At 29.2% G+C, this 26,802-nt stretch overlaps 1 protein-coding gene across 3 annotated transcripts in view; it reads left to right on the top strand.

Annotated features, from left to right (window-relative positions):
• The first annotated feature begins 415 nt into the window (after nt 1–415).
• The window catches only part of LOC107996085 (metabotropic glutamate receptor 7-like), a 41,386-nt gene continuing 14,999 nt past the window's right edge, over nt 416–26,802 (top strand). For 2 of the 3 annotated variants that reach the window (XM_028665865.2, XM_017053967.3), the window contains exons 1-2: nt 2,514–3,330; nt 23,924–24,107. In XM_028665865.2, coding sequence (XP_028521666.1) covers nt 23,958–24,107 — 150 coding nt within the window. In that variant the 5' untranslated portion in view covers nt 2,514–3,330; nt 23,924–23,957. Of the gene's footprint in view, nt 534–2,513; nt 3,331–23,923; nt 24,108–26,802 lie in introns of those variants that run through there. The other variant, XM_062074025.1, reaches the window with a different exon arrangement.

Raw genomic sequence — 26,802 nt, 5'->3', positions numbered from 1 at the left:
TTTTTAATCATATGAGAATTTTTTAATCATGAGAGCATGTGTGAAATTAGAATCAGTGTTTTTTTTTATCGATAAACTTAAATAGACACCATAATAGTGTTTTTTTTTAATGTTTATTTTCGATATGTACTAGTGTACTGAATCAGTGTATAAGTATAGTATATGTATAGTATAGATTTCTTTTTTTAAAGAAGATAAAATAATCATCAATAAAGAGGTTACTACATTTTAATCGATTTAAATTTTTTATTCTTCTATTAAAATAGAATTTAATTTTTAAATTTTAAATTTATAGTAATATTTTTTTTATTAATATTATAATTCATTAGAATTTCAATTCTTGTTACTATTATATTTTGTTAAAGTTTTTGTATCTTCTTTTGTATTAATTTTTTAAAATAATCGACATTTTTTTTTAAATTATGATATTAAAATGTTTTAAATTATATTACAGATTTCTTTTATATTCTCCTACATGATGACAGTCTTTTTTTGAGCTACAATGATAACACCATTCTTCCTGTCTGTTAAAGGTAAGTCGCATATATTTTTATTTCTTTATTTCAATCAATATAATGAAAAATCCAAATTGTTATGAATAACTAATTGTCATTAGTATTTAAAATCAAAAAAAATCAGGATATATATATATATTAAGTATTAATATTTATAAAAATTAAATTATATTAAAAAAAGGATGGTTATGTTTTTTATGCTTTACTTTATAGTATAATATATAGAACAACATGTATATGTAACTTTTATTAATTATTTTTTATCATAAAATTGTTTTTAAATTGTTTTAAAAAGTTAGTTTAAATTGCAAAGCAGTTATTTCACATAGCATAATTTATAGATTCTCCCCATTTATATAAAAAAGTTAGCTTGGTCAGGTTAAAAGCTACTTATCACGATATTTCGAGAATTGAGGCTATTAGCTGCCCGAGGGATAAAGATGACAAGGTGTTCTCGAGTCACGTAGATAGTAGCATAAGTTAAGGTCACTATTATGCAAGATATCATTTAAAATATAAAATTGTTTTTTGAATTTTTTAAATATTTATATGTAAAATATTTCTAAACACAACAAAATGAAGTAATAATGATACATAATTATATCGGTTAATCAATAATTAATTCGATATAAACGATAATAGTTCAGTAATAAAATAAATTGATAAATTAATTGGATACTAAGATGATATAGAAAATACTAAGATGATAATATAGAAAAGCAAATAATAAAAATTGTAAGATTTTTCTACTAATGTTAATATGCTGAATTCTGAAGTACAGATTTGTATCTAGATTTTTAGATAGAGAGAAGTGTCCTTAATGACGCCAGATGCTGCAGTACATTAACTCTTAAATCTCGGTTATATCATGAACAAAAACATTTGTTCGCAGCAACTTTGATAATTCTCGAAAAACTTTGAAACAAATACTGTTAACTAAAAATTACAATTACATTTTTTCTAATACAATTTATAATTGATAAAAATTATGACTTCGGTTGATCTGATAAAATATTCGTAATTTGGAAATATTTAAAAATTTTATAACATATGCAAATTTAATAAAAATTATAAAAATGAGTTGTAATTATTATAATAATTACTGATTATACAAAAAAATGAAATTTTCTTTCTTGATAATTATGAAAATTATGAAAATTTAAAAAACTAACTTTTAAACTAAAAACTCATCGTATTTTGAATAATTATAAAACTTCCTAAAAATTTTTACATTACAATTATTAAGTTATTATTTTTATATCTGCATTTAAATTTTTTTGGCAATGAAATATAATTTTTCAGTTTCATATATATTTGAAGAATATATTTTTTTCATATAAATGTATTTATAAAAATTTACAAAAAAAAATGATTGTAAACTGACCTCTCTTCTATTTTTATCTAAAAATATTTTTAAAAAAAACGGTCCCCTTTTGAGAGTGAAAAATCGGTAGTAGTTAATCCATTGAGGATCATAAGTTTTAAGGGAAAAAGAGCATTACTCGGTGAAAGGATCTCTACAGTCGATCATCAATCTTCTCCACAATCGCCAACATTTACAGTATTCTTCAACTATAGCATGAATCCTCGCACCATTTTACACTTTGTTGAAAAGCAATATTACATTAGTACTGTACAATATTAATATAACCAAAATAAATAAATAAATAATCATCGAATACATATTATAAATTAAACGTAAAAAAAAAAATTAATACAATCTAAACAAAAAACAGATTCTATCCTACATCAATTCTATATCATATTATTATTATATATATTGTAAATTTTCTTTACTCGACACGATTGTTTTCAAACTATTAAACCGAAGCAACGGTTCTATCTTCAATAGAGAAATAGCTATCGATACGGTACATTTTCGATTCATCGATGTTAGATTTCCCGACAAAATCGTTCAATGGTTACACGCCGGATGGAACGGTTACAATGTTACTACAATAACATTTGACGCAATGCGAGGGACCCGTGTGTCGAATATCGAACCGTACAAGCGGACCGAACTTTGCCCTTCGATCTTGCCTTTCGAAAAGAGAGAGAGAGAGAAAAAAAGAAGAAAGAAAAAAGAAAAAAGAAAAAAAAGGAAAGAGAAGGATAAGCGAAAAATATCGGAAGGATATATAAGGTTATCGGAATGGGTGTTTTCGTGGCTCATCCTGCGATGAAAAGTCGATCGGTCGAGAGAAGAGGATCAACACCTCTTTTCGAAACGTAGCGGCCCATCCCTAGGAGGCGAAGCTCGATCAGCGCCTGCGCCCCGCTAAATGCCACTATAAGAATCTGACCGGCGCTCGTAGGGACTCAGTCCACCCCGTGGTATACCGGTGTCGCGTTCCCCGTTTCGTTGCATCTTCCTATTCTGGGAATCCCTTTCGTGGACCAGGAGACGTTGTCGCTATGTTGTTTTTCGTACATCAGTGACAAAGAACGAACGATAAGGCGAGCGACTGAGTGGGTCAAGAGAGAGAGAAAGAGAGAGAGCGAGAGAAAAATAAGAGAGGGCGGAGAGGGTGAATGACAGAGAGGGAGAGAGCGAGCGAGCAAGGATAGAAGGATAGAGAGAGAGAGTGTGTGTGTTCACACTCCCTCGCGCGCGCGATACAGAAGGAAAAAAGAGTGGAGTGCGAGAAAGTGCGGAGATTCGTAGGAAGAAAAAAAAGAGAAAGAAAGAGAAAGAGTGGTAGCGCGTAACAGAGAGAAAAAGAGGTTTCCTTTCTCTCCAGTTTTCCGTGAACCTGATAGACAGGACAGCATCCCGTCAACGTCAGCAGCGACGTCGGCATCCTGGACTATCAACGTACGTTCACATCGAAAGAAACGTCCATATTTCCTTAGTAGATGCCTCGGTGTTATTTTTCCTTCTTCTTGTTTCCGCCTTTGCAGCGATTATCTCCATCGACTTCCCTCCACAGAAATACCATCCTTCCGGAATTTCGTACGTAACCATGCGACGGATCGGTCTGTTGCGATGGAAAATCCTGTATGCAACGCAACACGCGTATCACTCGTACTACGCTTTTTCTCCAACGGGGATGGAGAGGAAAAGAGAGGAAGAGTTTTCCACCCTCTTTCTTCCGTCTTTAACCAACGAAAATTTCCCGTTTCCCGTAAAATTGTTTCGTATCCATAGAGTAGTTGTTCGTATCCATAGATGCATGTTGGCTCGTTTTTTCGTTACCCCTTTTAACGAGCTTTGTAATATAATATCGTGAGATTGATGCTCGTTGCCAATGAAAATATTACTGTATTTTAATCAATCGAAGTCTGATCGAGTATTTGAAATGTTTTTTTAACTGCGAACAGAACTTTTCGCTTTAAGGATTATTCGCTTCAACCTTCGTAACTGTTAATTAATTCCAAGAGTATATCTTTGAACATCGTCCACCACTTTAAAAAAATTTCAATTTTCGACTCTTTCATAAACGTGCCATTCACCTCGATTAATTTCCAAAGTAGAAATTCGCCTACGACTACATTTGCGAAAGAGAATAATAAGGGCAAATTGTACCGCTTCCTCGTCGACAAAGATTTCTTTAATGAAAAAGCAAAGTAATGTAGCGGTCTGTATTGAACGATAATTACTAACTGTTACTGAAAAGCATCTCGCGAAGAGGGTATTATATATTTTCAGGAAATCAAAAACCACAAAGACGCTGGAGAAATATATTTGAACATGGAAGAAATGTTTCCATTTTATTTTTAAATCTTTCTGTATATATTTATTCTTTCCTACATCAACTCAAACCACTTTCAATTTTTAAAAATAAAAGATAGGAAACAATCTTGTTTATTTTTAAATCATACTTTATTTAAAATTTCGAAATACTTCTATTCTATTTGTGCACTATATTGACGGGGGAAAAAATGTAATTTCTCTGTAATTTACAAACAAATTGCGTAAATTGTTTTCTAAACAAAGTTCGATAGATGATATCAATTACGATGAGAACTTCGATTCGTATTCACTTCTGATTAATAGTAAATTTTGCAACAGTTTGCAATTGAAACTTCATTATATCCACTCCGTGAACTTTAATATAAATGAACGATCAGCAGTTACGAATTGTCGATTCCGCCAGATTTCATTTTCAACTTTAGAAATAAAAAATTGATCGTCGATATGTCAAATGCTAATTTCTCAACATTCGATAATATTTTCCACTTTTCCACTCGCTTGAATCGATGGAAATAAAACCTTAAAGATCGTGCCGATCATTTCTTATTCGAAATAATTCGAAAATAATTATCTTCTAATCGTTGAACATGAACATGAACGATGAATTTTAGTTTACAACAAACATTTTTTCTTTTGATCATAATGGGATCAATAGTCACAAATTGCAAGTTGAAAAGTGCGATTCGATGTAAGACCATTTTCAATAGACAAATCCGCCTGTGTTGCGTGTGAAAGTGAATCGAATCGTGCAAATTTAAATCGCGCGAGACAGAAGGGGGAGAGGGGGAAAAACATTAAAAAAGAAATTTCGATCAACTTCATCCGCTTGTAATACGTGTCTGAACTAAAACTAAATACGTGTATTGCTAGCGAAAGTAGCGGCACCGTGTAATCTGTAATCAATTAACACGATTCGCAGTTAATAATTCGCAATTAACCGAGATTTTCCAACGAGAATTCGTAAAACTCGTTATTTCGGGGTATTGATATTTTTTTTTTTTTATTATTATAAGATTATAAGAAATGCAATCAATATTCGATGCAGAAAATTAAACGACCAATGAAATTGCGGTGGAGCAGAATTTATATTTATCATTAGATGATGGATCGCCGTGTTTCAATCTCGTGTAAGTGATATCGCGATTGATCAATTTATCAGTAACTATGACTAACGTCAGTGCAAAGTTCAGCCAATATTTGTCCATAGCACATAGTTTTACCTGAGAAATGCGTTTCGGCTGTTATACGTGCAAACTTGAACAGAGAGCGTCTAAACATTATGCCAATGCTGAAAAGTTCGAGCATCAATCTACATACACAATATCTTATCGTACAATGTTGCTACTTTTGTTGGTATATATTGTAAACCATGATACATAGTTATGGCGTATAGATAAAGATATAGGTTCTTTATTCACGGATAAATAAACAATGAAATCTTGAAATTTCTTCATTCGGATTAAAATATAGCGATTGAAAAAAAATATTGCCAAATACAGTGTATCGAACAATTGACACGGAAATCATTGATGCAATGTACTGTTATTTATATGGAAAACACTTTGACAATATTTGTTTCGTATCCGCGTTTCATTCGATTCGAGAAAATTGCTTAATTTTCGTTCAATGTATTTCACGCATGAAAGTTCCGTGCGTTGGACGTAAACGTTGCAAAGATTCGTCATTTCTCGTTACTTCCGAATTGGTTGTAGCACATGCTCCGATTATTTCTCGCTTCGTGTCTCCATCTTTTTATCTTTATCCAGCACGCAATATATTTTTTGTGTTCTCCAAAGAAAGACATTAAGTGGATTTATATCGACCAGACGACTCGTTCAAGGAATTAGTTGTCCATGTTTTACCCATCAATTCGAGAAGATTTTATTGATAGTACCTTTTACTGCACGTGATTTCAGTTTCATTTTGTACCATAGATGAAATATCTTTATTATGTTATTTTAGATATATATATATTTTTATGCGTATATAATATGTTCAATTTATATGTAATATTGATCTGTAGATAGGAAAAATTTCAATTTTCATTGGTCATGATTTTCGACCTTGAGAATGAATTTACTTGGAATCAACATATCAATCGTTTGTACAAATGCACGTATACGTGGTGCACATCGGTACACCACATTGCATTGTTCATTATCAAACGATCAAATTGAATGAAATAACAATTGGATGTCATCCAATATCTAGACTATTGAAATTGCATGTAAATCTTTTGCAATTCTTTTGTAATTATTTTTATTCGATCGATAAAAATATTTAATTATATATAATTAAATTAAATCTTTCGGTGTGCAATAATTATATATTTTATTTTAATCATATGTTAACTATATATCAACTGTTATCTTTGTTTTAACGTTTCTCCTATCAAATGTTTAGCTACTTTGTTTTGGCGTATAAACAAGAAACAGAATAATATTATGGTGAAATTTAAACTTTAAAGAAAAAATAAAAGGATTTATAAATCAGGATACATAGATTGAAAACGATTGATTTAATACATTTATTTATTTACTTCTTATCTTACTTTAATAGTCTTATTATTATTATATATATATATATATATATAAACAATAAATTACAATGTGTAGTCGTACACAGTGTATAAAAATTGTTTTAAACACTGTCGGCGCAAACGTGAGATATTTACCTTTGGATCACAATGACGATGAAACGTATGTAATATAAATATCTATCTTACTTGATATCAGAAGATGTCAGTGAAAGCAATCGATAACATTTATCCCACTTTCGGTTAAACGTGACTTCTTTTTGAAGCAACTAGTTTCGCCTATCTGAAAAAGCACATTCCTTTGTGCAAAAGCAAAGACCCAAATAGGAATACGTCTTAAAATAAATTGAATTCAATTAATATCAATCTTCAAAGTTTCAATTGAAGTCTCTTGTGAAAATTGAATATTTTACATTAAATTTGTAAAGTTTGTTTTTTAAATCGTCGTCGTAAAAAAATATCGAAAAGCATTTAGTAAAATTTTAATAGTTCGTAGCTTGAAAAATTTTTGGCAAATAGCAAGGATGTTAAATTTTAGGAAAAAGAAAAAAAATCCGTGCCAGATCCTAATCATTAACCTCTTTACATAAATTTTCGAAAAACCTCGAGATTCAATCTTCTTTCTTTGAATATAAATAACTGAATTATTATGTGTATACATACATATATGTACATATGCTAAATAATTTGATGGATGATGATTAATTAAATAAATTTAAAAATATATAGGGGCAAGTATAATATACGAAATTGTACGTATATTGAATTGTATACTAAGATACGTTTCGTGTTGTTGAGCTACCACTTCTAGCATTCACCAGACCATGGAAGATGAAATTATTGGGGGAAGTTATCTGGCAAATAATGAATGATCGATCCACCAGTTTATCTTGCTGTTACATAATATTTAAGTAAATATTAAGATAAATAATCAACTTCAACTTGAATATTCCCGGTATTTGTGTCAAAATTTTCCAATCTCTTATTTCATTAATTGATACAAAAATGATCGCTTGGAAAATAATTATAAATATCGAAAAAATTCAAATTGGAAAACAAATAAGCGAAGGAAACGAGGATAATTTATAAAGCGCTTTTTTTTAATATTAAAATAAAGTGTTAATTTGATCGAGGTGGTAAATATTGAATCATTTTTAATAGATGCCACATTACGTTTCAGAGATTACAGAATTTTTTTTCTTATTCGTCGAAAACAGTACTCGATGTTTTAATTCATAAAATGCAGGTTTTTTGCAAATAACGAAGAATTATGTAACAATTATTTGCGCAAAGATCAATGCGGATTCATCATGAAATTAGTCAATTAAAACTTAACTTTGAATTCTGATATTGGCCTTTGATCTGTATCTTAATAGCGCTATGTATAACCGTTCATGACTGAACAATGCCCTATCTACGTAATATATTCCAGTAAATGCTAAATCTGTCGGAATCGTCGTATATGTAAATGGTAATTTACTTGTTGAGGTATTGTCAATGTCCAGCATTTAATTTATAGCAAGGAATAAGATTTCTTTCGAATAATAATATATCTTAATATATCTGCGATGATTCTTTCCTTTTTTTAAACGTCGCCGTTCTTTGTTCTCTTCTTTCAAAATTTTTGGACAAATTACAACTTACCGATAAATTATTAGACTGTTTAAACACTCAACCCAATTTTTATTAAGATTTTGTCTCATATCCCACGTTTTGTGTTTCTATTAACCCAGTTAATATTTTGTTTTCAATTTTGTAACACAGTAGATAAAAATTTTCAGTTTCGTAAAAATCAGCTTGAACTTTTCTAAAATTTTTACGCGCTCTGTGTCGAATGTACAATGAACTGTTTCATCATCACGTTACTACATTGAAACATTGATTTGCGGTAAAATTAACAATGCGATTTGAATTATTCTACGGTACATTAAAGGAATGATATGAATCTTAATTTGAACAGGACTATTCAATGCGTGGCCTAATTGGAGCAATAGCACAAGTGAAATAATGTCCAATCATATGATATTGTCAATTCGTAAATAACGATTGTACAAATTTCGCTTGTCCATATTGGTCGATATATTAGGTGTATATAATGCCATTATATTGAATTTGTATATAATGTCACTTGATTCCAAAATTTTGAAAATTTCCTCATCGATTCGTTCATTTATTTATTTACGATTTATTTGTATTCTCTTCTTTATCCTGGAAATATTTCATAAGTATAAATCTAGGATAAATTCGAATACACTTTGAACGCGTAACGTAATAATAGATTATTAATATAACAGAGAGATATCGAAAGTTGGTAGAAATTGCAGAATGATTTGTATTATATTTACCAACATTTATTACAACGAGTTTTATTATAGAGTAAAATAAATCGAGCAGAGAATTTCATTGTACTCCATTTAATTCTATTTTCAAGACCGCAGCGGAATCTAAATGCACGTCAGGGTTCGACTCGCTTAGGTGGCTGAAAGTAAAGCGATTATAAAAGCTATGCTAATTGGAATTGACTTTTGTTCGCGAAGGGGGGGTTTTAAAGGTTTTAAAGATTCTCTATCAATGTATTCAGGCAAAAAAGATGGTGGTGGATAAATTTCATTTCGCGTATGCAAAATTCTTATTTGAGAGATTATTTTTCTCGAAATTTTGTTCATAATTTTTTCCATATCCATATCGAGGCTTGAAAAATGAATAAAACTTATCGTCATTCGCGCGTTTATTTAGAAATTAATATTTTTATTCTCATCGCTTGAGTTACTCTATTCTTAATATTTGTATTCTTGCCTTGGTCAAGGAACTACTTTACAGTACAAAGGGTTGAAAGAGCACTACGTATAAATAGAATGGTACGTGTACAGTATAGCATACGTAAGTGTACTCCAGGCATGACTTCTTTACTGTTAAAGACATTCTTTCGCTATATTACGAAAGGTAATTACCTCTTGAATCGGTTGAATTAATCTTGAAACTTTAATTACGAAGTTCTATGCGTCTCGACGATTTGCCAAATCATATTCCTTTCTTCGCGTTATTCGAATCCTCTTTTTATCATAGACGGGATGAAAATTCAAGTAAATTCAAATGAATTCAAAAATTTGTTGAGTTCGACGTAACGATTGTGTTTCATGTGTAATCCGTATTAATCTTACAACACGTTACGCGAAGTGCTTACATTTAATTTCGATTATCCAGAATAAATGGAAAAGCATAAAGTAAAGAATAGTTTGCAATATATCAAGAAAACTTTTCTAATTATGAATACACACAATCCGAATAGAAGTTCCGAATAGAAGTTTACTATGCAAATTTCCATTTTGAAATGACAGAGATTTCAAAGTTTATTACATGGCAATTTCATTATCTTGACTTCTTAAACAATTATACGCGACACTTGTTTAAACTAGAACCACTTAATCCTTTATTCACCGCAGTATGATTATCATCAAGAATTGCAAGCACAAGTTGCAAAAAACAAAGATTTTCTTATTGAGACAAAATTTTCTAAATTTACACCAAAGATAATTATTAAGCAATACAGTAAAAAAGTAAGAACATTATCTGTCTTTTTGGACTTTTTTTCCACGATACAAATATAAACGTAAAAAGTAGCTTCAGAAAGATTATTGTATATAAGATTATTGTATTTCTCTAAAAGTGTGAAAAAAATACAGAATGAATATTTATTTCTTTTTCGTTTCATAGTTTCATCTCGGATAAAAAATACTCAGCCTTGACGTTAAATTTTATATCGAAGAGCATACTCGATATCGCAAATAAGCCTGTTCGACATATCGAATGTAAACCGAGGGAATTGGTTCTCGAATACGTTAATATCAGATTGTAACATTATTACTAACAAAAGTTATTCGATATATGCAAATACAAATCTATTCATAATACGATCGTGTTAGTAATGAATCGCTACTCCATTTATCTTACTACATACATTAAATACATTTAATCGCATACGTTAAATCAATTTGAAAATCCTCTCGAGACTTTGATTTTCCTAAAGCACGATTGTGATCATTTTGAGAAACAAAAATTTTTGAAAATTCTTGACTTTTTGAGAGTAATAATCGATGAATTTAATTTTCGCATCGAAAAGTTAAGCGACTCGTTCAGCTTCGATGTACCCACAATTCGAAAGCAATCGAATTTTTTTCGAAACTTGAACGAATAATCGAACTATACTTCGATATTCGAGGCATTCGGCTCGGTTTGATTGTTCTGCGATTTCATTGATTTAAGTTCGAGGCTCCCGGTTTACCACAGAATTGGGTAACGAGAAAATGCTCTCTCTCAACTTTAACTATGTTTCGTATCGGAATAACTTTCTGATTAGTTTAATTAATTCTTCTCTTTCGCGGACTATTTTAATCCCAACAGATTGATTTCTTTTCTCAAATTCTTAAGTGCCAACATCTGATGGAATAGTCGAGTATCTACCTTTTACGAACGATATATTCGATATATTTTCTAATGAATCGAACGAACCATTCGATCGTTCCACTCGTTACTTTTTTATAGAGAGAGAGAGAGAGAGAGTCCATTGACTCGAATCTCAGAGTTAACATCGTCTATAATCAGTCAGTTGTCTCGGAGAACAGCCACAGAGACCCTCTCGAAGCTTCACTTAAAATCACTTCACTTCTAAAAGGGCGAGCAGAAGAGTGGAGCAGAGTCGCGACATCTTTTGAAACTTTTGACTAGTTAGTAGCAGTGGTCTTTAAGGAACAAATAACTTTAAAGGGATAACTTTGAAGTAAAAAAGTCGACACCCGATGCGGGGAATAAGACTAATTAAGAAAGATTGTTTAATCAGTTCGGTATTCAATCATTGATTCCATTATCAGTTAATCAGAAGTTCAAATCAGAAGATTCAGTCTGTGCGAGTTTAAAAGATTTTAGAAAGGTGAAGTCGAATTCAATCCTAATCGATATTTAGTTCGATTCTTCTTCCTCGCCTAGGTCATAATAACGAATCTGAAAATCTAAATTAGTGGAGATAAATAGTAATAGCAACAAGGGATATTCGAATTCGAGTACTTTTCACGATTGAATATAAGTATTCGAAGTAATTGGGCTCACTTTAGACAATCGAGTACGCTCGACACGTTTAAAGTATGATCATACCTCGAGAGTTTAATACGATACAAGACAGCTTTAAGTTAAGATAACTAACTTAAGTTGTTCTGAGATCGCTTGAACAAGAAGATTACAAGATTATTGATCGAGAACCAAAAAAAAAAGAAACAACGCGAACAATTTCTAACAGTTTCTAATCTTTTTATATCTTTCTCGATTTTCCTTTCGACTTTTAAATTTTAATACAACGTTAATCGATTACATGATGCGTGATCCTCAAAAGAGTCATTTACGTCACAATTTAATCTGATCTTTTAAAAAGATACGTTTTGTTTCGTTTCTACCTTCGCATCAGCTATTCTTCAGTTTTTACACGTACGAGATAACGTATCTCGTTAATATTCCATTTAAACGAGTGAAAAAGACCTCAAAGACACTGTGCATTTGTTACAAAATTTATCTAAATTTTATATGAAGTCATGCGAATGAATAATTCGAATAAATAAGAGAAACATTTGAATCAAAAGCTTATGTTTCTTTTTTTTTTTTCCTAGATAAAATTAACGAGAAATCGTTGCTATCGTATTTTCAGAAAGATGACGCGATCGATGGGTAATAATTTCGAATAATTGATATTATAAAAACGAGATATATGGTGTAAGAAATATAAATGTAACGATGAAAAATAATCAGAATATTAAATTAAAGTATTTCTTCTTTCTCCAATTGTTAATCGTATTTTATATTGGATATCGTATAATTATTGTTTCACGTGTATCTACATTTTGTTTCTTTTTTTATCTACCACTCAAAATTTCCTCCATCGAAAATTTTCACTTCCACTTGGAATAAATGTACTATAACCCAGTTATCAGAATTGTTTTTCACTTATGAATGGTCTAATCAGATGTAATGAAATCTAATTGTAACTACCAACTTCATTCATGAAAAGGTAGCATATCGATTATCTATATCTAGACCATAACAAAAGTCGAACAATTGCAACAAACAATTGTTTCAACTTTTCATGTTGTAACAGATTGGAAGTTGAAATTGAAGTAGATTGGAAATATGAACAATGCGTCTTTGTTCATATCTTTTGTTCATACGATATAATGCCGATGAACAAATTTTTTAAAAGCAGGCGAACAAATATTTTATTATATGTGTAATATATGTTCCTTTTCTTCCTTTCTTTTTTTTTTTTTTTTTTTTTTTAATTAAACGATTTTGATATGCACGAAGAGAAAGTGAAAAACTCAATTTTTATTAGATGTTCGATTGATTCAATACTCTATGTCTTTGTAATTTTTGAAATCAATTTCTCGTGCATTTTCGATTAATTCTTTTTGGCGGAGTAATAATTTTGGAGTAATTTTCGTGTCACGACACTCGTCCCAATTAATTTTTACTGCATAGTAATAAAATTGCATTCCTGTTTTTATAGAGGACTTAAAGTCCACTTCATATACATCTTTTTTTTCATAAATATTATTACACATTACATGATATTTTATCACACGTTGCTATCTTCGAATCTTCGATTCGTTTCAATCACGAAAGATTTGTTTTCTCTTTATATTTTTATTACCATTGTCATTTTTTTTTATTTTCTGAATTGCAACTCATTTATCCCGTATTGTAAAATAAATTGATACATTAAAGTTAAGAATGAAATAAATTTCTTTAAAACAAATTTTATTTAATAAAAAATATATACAACTATTGAAAGTGATCTTGAAGACAAGGGAAAAAAATATGTAAAAATTCATATTGAAAGTTCTTCTTTTGTGACAAAAATAATTTCGATTCATTAACCGATAAACGATTGAAATAATTGTTCGTGAAGTTTGAAGCTCATGCATTGGATGAATCTTCTTGTACAATACATATCTGAACTAGCAGATTTCTTAATTAACGTTGACCTGTGCATAAACGATATATCCCGACTTTGATTGACAGGCGAGGATATAGAGTGTCGACACTATTGACCATCGAAAATCCTTGATTTCTTTCAGTTTGAACATTTATCCATTTATTTAATTTTTAGGAAAAATCTTTACGTACTTGTAAAGTGAAATAAATTACCTATAAATCAATACTCGAATTTATTTTAGATTTTTTTATAGATTCGATTATACATAGCAAATAATGTAAAAGTAAAAATTATCATAAAACGAAATTACAAAATATTTGGAGAGATGCGTTTTTTAATATTCAGATATAGAACGTAATGTTTCGATATTTTGACAAATTTTACCTTGAATCTGAATGTTGATTTTGGTCTATTCTCATTGGCTCGAGTTATGGATTTTGAATGGACGGAGAGAATCATCCCCAAAGTGGTGAGATTAGGAAGCACGATGATCTAGAACGAGGATAGTTTGTTTTGTATAGTTATAGAGTGTGCGGTTATGGAGCCTTTATATATAAGGTTTGGATCTATTTTCTGGGTACATACGAGACATTGCGGATAGTAGAGGCAACAAAGGCGTGTCTCGAGGAAAACGTGTCTTAAATATTTCCCTCTTTCACAAGAAGTCAATAATTATTTTTCGAACTCGATTATTTTTCTACCCCATTTTAAATTCTGCTTTAAAAATTTATTTCAAATTTATTTCAAATAAATATACATATCTTAGGATGTATGCAAAGTAAAGAATTATATCTGTGAGGAAGAGAAATGATTAATATAGTATCTGAAACGAATAGCTTCGCTGCTTCTGGAATCTCAAGTGAGAGGATCAAAAGGACTTAAAGGACATAGCTTGTTACCAGTTACCCAAAGTTTTTCAAAAGGGGGGATATTTTCTGTATTGGAAAAACTATGAAGGCAGAGCACCTTTTAACGATGCAGAACAAAATTGATTTTAAAGTTTCAGTTAAACGATAATTCTGAGACTTGCCGCAAGACCGGCAGCTGAAATTTAAATATTGAAATTTAATGCTCGTTATGTATGTATACCGTATCCGTAATCCGTTTCATGCGTGTTTTAAAACGTGTTATATATTTTCGAAAATAATCACGTTTCGTATATCAGTAACGGAATAGGAACCACCAGATGGATGGAAAGGAAGAGTTGAATTTATAGATGGACGCAGCATAAAATTCCTTAATACCTTATTTATGAACTTTGTAAACATAATATCGATCATTTTTCTCCTCCCATTCCTCCGTTTGAGCATCTAAATTGTTTGTAATTTTTACGACTTAAATGTGATCGCTGGAGAGTAAGACTAGTTTCACGTTCATACTTGTTCACTTGTATTAATACCCGGTGCTTTTGCAAGTGCTTTATTTTAAGAAAAATTCTAGATTTCTCTCTTAAAAATAGCGCGCCTTTCTTCCTTAGGAGAAAATTATCGCTCGACGTTAACGTCAAGGTTTTTTTTCTTCTTTCAATGGAAGATATAAACTCCGAAGAGAAGGACTTTTATCTTTGGATATATTCGGAGTGACCGCAGGTACTCTGAATGCCGAGGAAACATCAAGCTATTCGTCAAATTTAAGGAAAAGATTTTCCCCTCTGTTCTTTTTATGTACTTCTCCACTTGATTCTCATTGTGTAAAAATAGTTTTATGGATAAAGCCAACTTTTTACCTTAGTTGAATAGAATATCCATTATGCCTGGACAAGATTGGCCTCTCAAGATTTTCAATTATGATATTGCCAATGATTTGTGATCCTATTGATTCCTCTTAACTAATTAATTTTTTTGAAAATCGTACAGAAAATTCTTATTAAGTTATTAAGATAAATCAATAGGCAAAAATGACAAATTGCAATGGCATAATTGTATTATCCGGGCAATTTTCAACTTATCAGTCTATTATTAGCAGAACCGCATCTTTTTATTCGTTCCTCGTCGTGCAGTTCTTATTGTAATGTTTTATTACGGAAACAGTATTGACATCCTCTTTCACGAGGATTATTTTCGTTTCGACAGAAACGCCTTTTCTTTGCTCCACTGCCAGCCGGAATCAATAGAGGTGTCGATAAGTAAAACAAGTGAAAAATGAAATACCAATCTGGCCGAATTTTCATGCACTAGACACGTTAATTAAAATATGACCTATTTAAGATCCAAACATATCTGTAACGATTTATAAATCTATACAATCTTATGATATATAAAAATTATAGAGATCGTTATGAGTGAAATTAATATTTTTTCACTCTGTAAATATATAAAAACAATACTTAAAAATTTATTTTCTGATTTAAATTATTATGTGAAAAATAAAAATTCAATAAAGATTTATTTCATGTGAAAATGTTGTAATTGTTGTACTTAATAACGATAATATAAGAATAATAAAATATGCAGACATTTTATATGAAAGAAATAAATATTGTAGAAAAAAAAAAAATAGATTCAAAAAGAACGTTGAAAAATTGAAAGGTTATTCTGCATCTAAAATTAACCCTTTGAGGGCAAAAGATATACTTACAAGATGTTTCAAATGTTGTTCTGCACGAAACAGTGTCAAAATATTAAAAAAATAAAATTGAAAGAAGACGTATCCGTATATAACTATTTTAATAAAAAAATATCTGGCAACAAGGAGCTAATTTTTTTCATAGAATATTCTAGTTTCAGTTGTCTCGTCAGGAAAAACTTGGTACACCCTGTACATTCCTTTGTAACGTTTATCAGCAAAAAGCTCAGATATCCATTAATATGTACGAAAAATGTATGCATATACATAGATATGTATGCGTCTAGAAAATATATCTCACTCTATATTGATTGAATTCACGTTGTGCTCAACATCTCCTCCTTTTTAACAATTCAATTCACGAAAGAAATTTTTCACATTTATAAAGAACAAACGACAACTCGGGAGATTTTTTAAAATCTTATTGTACGAGTATATTGAAACAAGAGGAGGATCTATACCCTTCTTTATCGCTAAAATGCCATTTGTAATGAATAAATACATTTCGAAGTAAGTTCACGATCGATTATTTATTTTTTTATATATAAATCGTTTTATCCACGATCGTTTTATCCATACGTACGTGTTTGAATTTTTCCACCGTTTCTCTTGACATTTGTGTTGTACGTATATGGATTTTTCTATTGACATTCGTATATACGAAATTGGCGGATGTCCTGGTACACGTAGACTTTTTCATATTCGTACTGACATTCGTACGGTACGTGAAATTTTCCATGAACATTTGCACCGAGTTAAATTTGCAACATGTGGACTTACATGCTCCCGAGTAAACGTTAATGCCTATTTTCACAAGGATAGTTGTGAACATGATCTTTTTTTAAAAAATATTCTTCTAATCTCTTAAGAAATAACGTTATTAACTCTTATTAACGACATTCGATTTATTTTCATCGATTTAAAAGTGTAAACGAACTATTCAAGGAACGTAATTTCTATGATATTTAACGCTTAATTTTCTTAACTCAAATTTTAAACCTAAATTTTCCAGGGCATATTATGGTTGTACGGTTTCCACCTTGGGTGGCTAACTGTCGATCTTCATCCTCTTCAATATGGTTTTTCCAGTAATTAACGGTACCTCGGCAACGAGGGTGGTGGTTCATGTATCGAGGTCGTTGATTCTACGGGAAAGATATAACACGGCAATTGCTATTGAACAAGCGACGACACGAGATACTAATTAGTTATTAAGTTCCTTCAGATTCTCGTATTTCTTCACAATATTAAGCCATTCTCTAAAAATCGAATTTTTATTTATTTCTATTAATAAAAAACTTGTATTAGTATAAATAAAATATTAAAAATTACATAATATAAATTTAAACGAAATTCGATTCGTTTGTATAATTTATTCAAATAAATACAGAAGAAGAAAAAAAAGAAGGCAGGCACAAATTAAACCTCGATGAATTGTAGTGTGGATGATTAAAAGAACTAAAAGTAAAATATAATAGTAACAGATCGTAATTTGTACTTTCATAAAGAACGATCGATAACTCATTACGAGACTTCCTTTAAGATTTGTGATAAATGTACGAAATATAATATTTTAATATCGATATTTATTTCGCGTCTATTTTTTGTGCACGTTTTTAAGATTCGTTTTGATACTTTTTAAGTATCACTTTGTTCGATACGTTCACTCATAATGAAGGAAAATATTCATTATTGCTCGGAACTATTTATAAATCATCTATCATATCTTCTACGAAACGGGATATAATTGATATAACATTTTCTATCTTTACCAAACTGAAACACTTTTCATTTCATTTTATGAAAATTAGAGCATAAAAATAAAGCGATGTATCTAGATTGTAAATTGATAAATCGAAGTTTTAATTACTTGGAACAAATAAGAAAATTTTTTGCCCATCGATAAATGAAAAATGATTACCTCGATGAATTGGCTCGATAATTAAACATAAAGATGGTTTCATTTTAACGAGAAAGTTTACTGGTAAAATTTTCCTTTAAGAAAAACAGAATATTTAATAAAAATTAGCGATGTTGTGTTATTATACAAAATAATTACAATTAAGGTATAAACACACGTTATAAGCGTGTTATCACGTTAATACGTAAAAAAGAAAATTACTCGTAATGTAAAAACTCGAGAGAGGTTTTTTTTAGTTGCAGGTTTTTTTTTAAGCAAAAAATTAATAAGAAAAGTTTGAACAAAAAATGTTATAACTGACAAGTTGCTCGTTACTTTTTTTTCTTTTTTTTTTACGTTATTGTAAAAATAAAGAAGATACATATTTTGCATAATTTTATTCAATATAACCTTACTTTACATCAAGCGTTATCCAAGCGTGAGCTCGAGTGCCCTCTGGGCCTCTTGTATCACAGAAGCCATGAGACGTTAAAGAAGTAGCCATGATATCAACGTTCCGTTGATAACTGCAAATTATTAGCATTGAAAAAAACATTTAAATTAATTTTTTTTAAATTTTATTCCTTGTTATTGTAATTTCTCTGTTATTATAATGTTATTACGAATTAATGACATCTTGGGAAAAAAAAAGTTGTGTCGTGAAAAACAAGATATATATGATAATAAATTAATTTCTATACGTTTAATGCAGTTAATAAAGTGCTATCTGGATAACTTATACCAATATCGAATGGACAAATATTTACTTCACATGGACGAATTAAAGGAAACTGCAAAGGAATTCGATATCTCTGTTAAAATATCTTTTCTCAGAAATGATGTTCTGTTAAGATAACGTTTATTTTTATGCATTTTATAATTAAAGAAACTGGAATCTTTTTGGAACAATCGTTACAATTAATGCAAGAAAATAAAGATATTTAATTTTCTTTAAAAAAAATGCAATATTTATAAACAATTAGGTAAATTGAAAAAATTTTGAACTTACGAAATAAATTCTTTACGGAGATTATACGGAGGAATTTGCAAATTTTAAATTGGAATAAAAATGATCATTTTTTATCCTATCTCTAAGAATTATAAAAAATTTGACAACCACATTTCAAAAATACATTTATAAAACAAAAAGCATGTAATAATTAAAGTTTCGATAACGTTTAAAAATTTTGTTTCAACAGATACTAGATTTTTCTGATTTAATCTGGAAGATTAAAGGGCACATTTTTTATTATTGGAAAACAGTCACGCAATTTTGATATTTACGTTTTATCCCACTATAAATATTCATTCCGTAACAGTTACAGTAATAGTTTTCTGATGTCATAGGCTACATTCCTATCTACAATCTGCTTTCGAAATGTTGCTTGTTACGATTTGTGACATGGAAAACATCCACTGTAACTCGTAAATTTCAACTTATTAATTCTTTTATGCTTGTTAATTGCTTGTTTGTGTTAGACAATTTCGAATGCGGAAAATTATGTTATATTAGTCCCAACAATTAACATTTTGAACAACTAACTTCGATTCAAATCGATTTAAATGAATGATCTTGGATCGATCTTCAAGCGAGCTTAAGACAATCTTTAAAATAATTTTATTCTTCCATCGTGACAAATGGTATCGATCATTCATTTTGACCTTCAAACGACCTTCAAGTTATTCCTCGCTTTAATCTTCAAATCAAATACCATACCAATGATCAAATATCCTTGAAAAAAATCTTGATTCGAATGCTTCGTCGATCGATTCGTTATAATTAAACGATTGAATGATATGGAGAAGTAGGATAAAATTTTTATCAAAAAAACAATTTTTCCTCCTCGAGAACGTTAGTGATAAATTTCGCTAAAATAAATATCGTATTTCGTATTTCATTGTGTCGAACAGAAACGATGTAAAGGAAACACATTGGTTGCAGTACAGAATAAAGGCGTTGACAGTCTAATATCGTTTTTTTGGACACCATGCGGCGAATTCTTTTCATTTGAAAAATTGATAACGCGGTCGAGCGCGAAATTACAGATAGAAATTTTTCCTTTACTCGAAATTACGATAGAATTTTCCTTATACGCGGAAATTTCTATCAAGAATTCGATTCGTGGAAATGATTGATAGATGAAAGAGTTTTCGAAATTGAGATTGCACTTCATACGCCGAATTATAAAAATTACGCATGATTTAAAGAGTTATACAAACGATCGATTATTATAAAATTATTAATTATTAATTTCGTTATAATTATTAACATGGGCTTTGTAAATTATCCATGGATCTTCATAAAGATAATAAAAAGTTTTCGCTACAATATCACATAAAGTAAGCTTAACGCAAAATATTTGCATAAATAATGATAGTTTTGCAGCGATTTGCATAAGGATAATATATAGAAATTGTAAAATTTCTATTGTAATACAGAATCAGAAAAATTACATAAAGTAAGTTTTTAGAAAGATTTGTCTCGATCACGTTTGCGCACAAATGATTTATTTATTAATAATAATTTGATTGCACAACAATTTATTTCTATTATGTTTTATATTTATATTTCTTTTGATCGAGATATAATTATAAAAAATATAAATTAAATATCATTTTTCAATAACTTTTTTCTAAATAATTGATATACCGGATTTCATTTAGCTGAACTTCATCTAGAATATCAAAACACCAACTTCTGCAAGCGAATAAAAGAAATTTTTTAATCCTCTTTTGTTAATTCGTTGTTCTTTAATCTTATCTCCCTACAAAGGAATGAACATTTTAGCAGGATTTAAATCACTTTCTATTTAGTTAACAAAAGAGATAAGCTTGATTATGTAAAAGCTAAATTAAAACTAAAATCAAATCTTTAAAATACGAATGACCTAATTGAAATTTAAGAATACCAGAATACTTTTTCATTTTAATAATTAATTATTTCATGGAAATATATATCATGTAATTATAAATAATATTATAAAAATTATAAAAATTACTTGTCTATATTTAAACAAAGTAGTAACACGTAAATATCAAAATTTTTTGATTTTTCATAAATCTATGCAACGTAAAAATTAAAAATTACGAATTTCCACGATTTTTATTTAATTTAATAACGAAACATATAATTTCATAATATAATATTTATTCGTAAAAATTAAGAAAAATTTGTATGAGATACATGTGATGGTAGAATTACAAAGAAATATGACATGATTAATCATATTTTCTACCGATGTTACTTTCTACAATATTTATTTCGAAATTTGTTCTCTATTTTTCATGTTTGAAAGCAATGACCGTCACAGTCAATAAATTTCTCAAACAAACTTCGTTGCCTCTAGCAAAAGTTATTTTAGTTTAGATACTAGTTCTAGGAATAGGAATCTAGGAACTTTATTTGGATGTTACATCGAATATTTACCATTTAATTTTAAACTTGTTCCTACATTCCACCTTAAAATTATTATTTATCCATATACCATTCATTATTTTAAGAAATAATAAGAAATATAACGTACAAGACATCCGCACTATTATATCTTATTCTTCATTTCTTCTCATAAATGTCAAAAATGCGGTAAAATGGAAGATTCTTTTGTTATTTTTTTTTTTTTATAATCAAGATAATAAATTTTTTTACGTTCGAAATATTTTTCGGGAAAGAAAGTTGATGTTTAATTTTCTAATGGAATTCTGCACGTTTTATCATATACAAACTTTTCAATATTCCTCCACTTTAAGGTATCAAGACAAATTCAGCTATGTGCGATATAACGATTTTAAGAGAGATACGAGGTCAGGAATGAAAGAAATAGTTTGGATATTTCGTATTGTATCGAGTGGAGTACATATGTCCCATTGATAAGGGTACGTGGAACGTTCAACGTGACTTTCATGTGCAATGGCGTATTTTTCAACTCTCTGTGAATTACATACATTTTTCGTAGCTTCAGATGAGATACCGATGCGCACACGTTGAATTTACATCTGTGAAACGTGACACGTAAATGATGTCGTTAATATAGTGTTGCACAAGTTATTTTGCACATGGTTATTTTCCTTTTCTTGTTTTATTTAAAAAAGAAAAAAATAGTTTGTTTTAACTTTCAATTTATTATAATTTGAATATATTTTTTAAAATTGAATTATCGAAAATTAATTAATTAATTATCATAAGATACTTCGTTTTGTCAATAAATTATATTCTTGGAACTTTTTTTTATTTACATTATCAAGTAAATATCAACAAATTATTTCGTTCCACTCGAATATTTCATTGCTCAAGGATAAACACAAAATACTTTTAATGAATTATAAATTTATTTATATTCCGAATATTAATTATATTTCTATATAACGAAAGATGCAGAATTGTGTTCATATTCTATGTGATACGAGTTAATATGATTCGTGTATACAATGCAACACTATGCTTGTTGAATCGTTGGAAAATTGTTCTCAAAGGATGAAACATTTTTACAAATGTTTGCACACATACTAACCATACGTATTTAGATTATCGATCAAATGTTATTATTTAATATCTCACAATCAAATCTAATATTTAGTCTTTGTAAATATAATCCTTAATTAATTCTCATAAATGTTTTAATCCGATTTCTGCTTCAATGATTATATTCCATGATTATATTCCACGAACAAATTAAATTCAATTGAGCAATCAGTTCTTTTTATATCGGAGAGGTGCCATTTCCTGTTATAATTGTACAATTTTGAAGATCAATATCATGAACTGAACCATAATACGAATAAATAATTGGATGATTGGTTTTTCCATTCAACATGATACAAAGAACATTTCGTGCAATAAATCCTTTCTCGGTCATGATAATTAATTGTAATCATAAATAAGTAACAACAAGCATATAGAGATTAATGTAACAAATTACATTACGTTACCCTTTATTCAAATTCATTTCGCTTCTAATGCCGTTTAAAAATCGATATTTAATTTATCGAAAATAAAGTTTTAACGAGATTAATATATTAAAGTATATAATGAAAGTATCATAGATTTATCGTTTGACTAGTAAATAAAATTTTTATATTGAAAGGATAGAGAATAAAGAACACGTTGGAGAGAGAAACGTTGGATGAAGTAGATAAAGCGAGTACTAAATCAATACTTTTGTGTGGAGTTGGGAACAAAAATCCTGTCAGCTACATTGTTCCAGCTTTTGTCAAAAATGATCTCGTAGGGATCTATGATACGCGAAATAAACAATAATTTTTTATTCCATTCTACATTTATTTGACTTTATAAAACTTTTGCATTTCTAAATATTTCGTTTCAAACGAAATTTTAATTAAAGTTGTAAATTAGTTAAATTCTCTTGATTCTCCGATCAAATAATAAGAAACAGTTTTAAAAAACATTACCTTCGTGTAAAGTTTTGTCATTTACGAATAGAAACATGCATCACTCATTTCAATTCATCTTTTTATCCACTCCTTATGTATTTCACGATAATCCTGAAACCAACAATCCATGATATTACGTATTCTTCAAAAGAAAGTATCTTTGCATACGTAACGCATATGTACATGTGTTACATTAGTCTAAAGAGTTGTAGAATTGTTCATTTTTAATCCACAAATACCTCATCAAACTGTTATAAAAAAAATGTCAAAATTTTGTAAACTTGTATATGTTGATAAAATGCGTAATGAGACGATAGAAGGAAATAATTTTTCAATTTTACTTTTCCAGATATTAGAAAGCAATTTAAGCTTTCGCGAACACGATGAGTGTGGCGAAAATTTTAACATGGATTTCGTGTTCTCTCGTTGTATGCGAGTGCCACATTCGGAAGGGGCGCGATGAAGATGGCTCGAAGCTTATACGTATCAATGGTGACGTTATCCTCGGTGGAATCTTTCCTATGCACGAACAGGTATATTTCCATCGTACTCTCTACCAAATAGTCCCAAATTGATTTATGAAAGCAAAATTCCATTACATTCCCGGCTTCATTGTGTCATTAAATTTCATTACCAACTTCGACTAAGCCACTTACCAAATTCAACTAACTTCGATAACTGCCTAATAGTTTCATTTCTGAGGCATAAGCTTCATAAGAATCGAAAATTTCGTTCGATATAAAAATTTTGAATAATCATTGATCATGCTCTATTTTGTATTTATATCCTGTATCATTATATGTATTAGTTGTAGCGTAAATATCGAAATCAGAGAATTGTATTATTGTATATTGTCATGAAGGAAAATTGAGGATTTTCAAAGAAGAGATTAAGAAACATTTATAAAAATATTTCAAAAGAAAAGAAAACATTGTACAATATCATTGAAAAAGAAAACGGAAACATTTTGCAATACAGTCATTAATATTTTCATAAAACTATACTTCAGAGTTTTTTTTCATCAAATCTTTTTCATCTTGTGCGTTTAAATTCATTTCTCTCCAAACAAATATTCTGAAATGCGTCTAAAATGGTAATACACACTTTTAAACATCTTTTAGACTTAAAGTATTGAATAACAGCTGAGAAATAGAATTTAAATATTCTCGCAAATAACGTAAATAAATTATCCTCATTTATTTCAACAAATTATCGAATCGTTATAATCACTTAAAAAAAAAAAATAATCATGCGAAACGTTCTTTTTCCTTTCCTTTCCTTTTTTCTCTTTTTCTTTTTTCTTTTTTTTTTTTGTCCTCTTATGTATAATCAGAAATGTTGCGCTCTACTTTCTTTCTCACTTCTAACTTATTGATAGAAGTGGCATGTTTCGCACAAGCTCCAGGGAATTGAAAATACATACTTTTCTTTTTCCTAACTTAATCTTTATGTGAATGCATCATATTCACATAAAATATTATCGATTGTTCGATTCACATGGTATTTTTATTTCAAAATCAAATTAACATCTTTTATATTTTTGAATATCGAATAATCTAATGGAGATCCGATCAATCCTCTTATTTAACCTTTTTAATTAATCTAGTTCGTGAACGTGAACGTGGTTTCCACCGGAAGGCAATTAATTATTCAGTGCAAGTATGTATTAACGCTGACATATATGCATATGCGGCTTTCAAGAGCGAATTACTCGCCTCTGCTCCGCTTTTAGACAGTTTAATGTCCAAGATCTATGCTACGTATATCTTTTAAAAGTAGCGTGAAGACAAACTGTCTGGATTTATAGTTAGGCGATCACGAGAGTGAGTCGGGAGGTTAATTCTTGTTTAAATGGCAATTGGCCTGTTGCTAAAAGTTATCGTTGAAAATTAAAATTATTTAATGCCTTAATCGCGAAATATTTGAAATTAAAAGATGCATTGTGTATTTGTGTACAAATCGTCGCAAAAATATGTAACTTAAATTTTCGTGTATTAAGCAATAAATCAAATAGAATCAATTTTAATTCTTCTATGTATGGATTTTCTTTCGATGGACAATCCATTGATGCGAGAAATTGACTTCCACAAAACTTGAAGAAACGAATATTTGTTTTTTGATAAGTCAAAATGTTTGGTATTTCATTCTGTGAAAAAAAAATATCATTGTTAAAAATAATATGATTATATTATTCTAGAAGATAAAATAATAGAGGAGAATGTAAGAATAATTTGGTTCAGTTTTCTACAAATTAGCTTTAATGGTTGAATCTATGCTACATCTGAACTAACGAAAACTTTCCAACTGTTCCTTTCACTGTTTAACAAAACTTTGCCAATTTGTTGGACTCATCCAGCGTGCATTCTCTTTTAAAGATAAACACAGACAGCTAATTGTTTATGATATACACGTTAACAGTTAAACAGTAAATTGAAATTAAGTCATACCATGCACTTTAAAATGACTATGATTCAACAATTATGATTAATGATTTAATGATTAATAATTTATTGAGATGTTTCATTCAGTGTTTGAACACTTTGATTATTCTCTTTTTTTTATATTTATTACGTTATAAAAAATTTTATCTCTTCACCATTAGTTATTAAATCTTAAAAGTTATGAAAATTTTTAATCTATAAAATTATCTATAAAAGTTATCTATAAAAAAATCGTTTATATTTAATGGGAAAATAACAGAAGGCACATTTGGGAAAAACGTATCAGTTTTTAATATCTCTGAAGAAAGTTACGAAGATAGTAAATCACTGGAAAAGAAATGAAACTGCAGAAAATCGTCTATTGTAAGATTAAAATCCCAGGGAGGGTCACTAGAGTGTTAAAGTATTGTTAAAGTATTGTTTAATATTCTCAAATTATTGAAACTTAAATTTTTCACGCGTTCAAAAATCGGAAAAATAGGATATCTAGGTCATATAGATCAAAATAATAAAAAAGAAGAAAGTTATAATAAAAAAATAAGTTAATTAATATTTGTTGACAAAATAATAAATATATATGGAAAGTTATTATTATGTCATAAGACATGTCACATATATGTTACAATTTAAGTAATATTTTTTAACAATGATTGTTTAAATAACATATAATTTATATTACAAATAATTATATCATAAATAACAAATATTTTTTTTGATTATTATATTCGTATAATTATAGTTGAGTTTATTTAAAAAACAAACAAATGATTTTTCTTTAAATTATTTC

Source organism: Apis cerana, linkage group LG4, assembly GCF_029169275.1.
Source record: "Apis cerana isolate GH-2021 linkage group LG4, AcerK_1.0, whole genome shotgun sequence".
NCBI classification, from domain to species: Eukaryota; Metazoa; Arthropoda; class Insecta; order Hymenoptera; family Apidae; genus Apis; species Apis cerana.
This window is presented reverse-complemented; position numbering and strand designations above follow the sequence as displayed.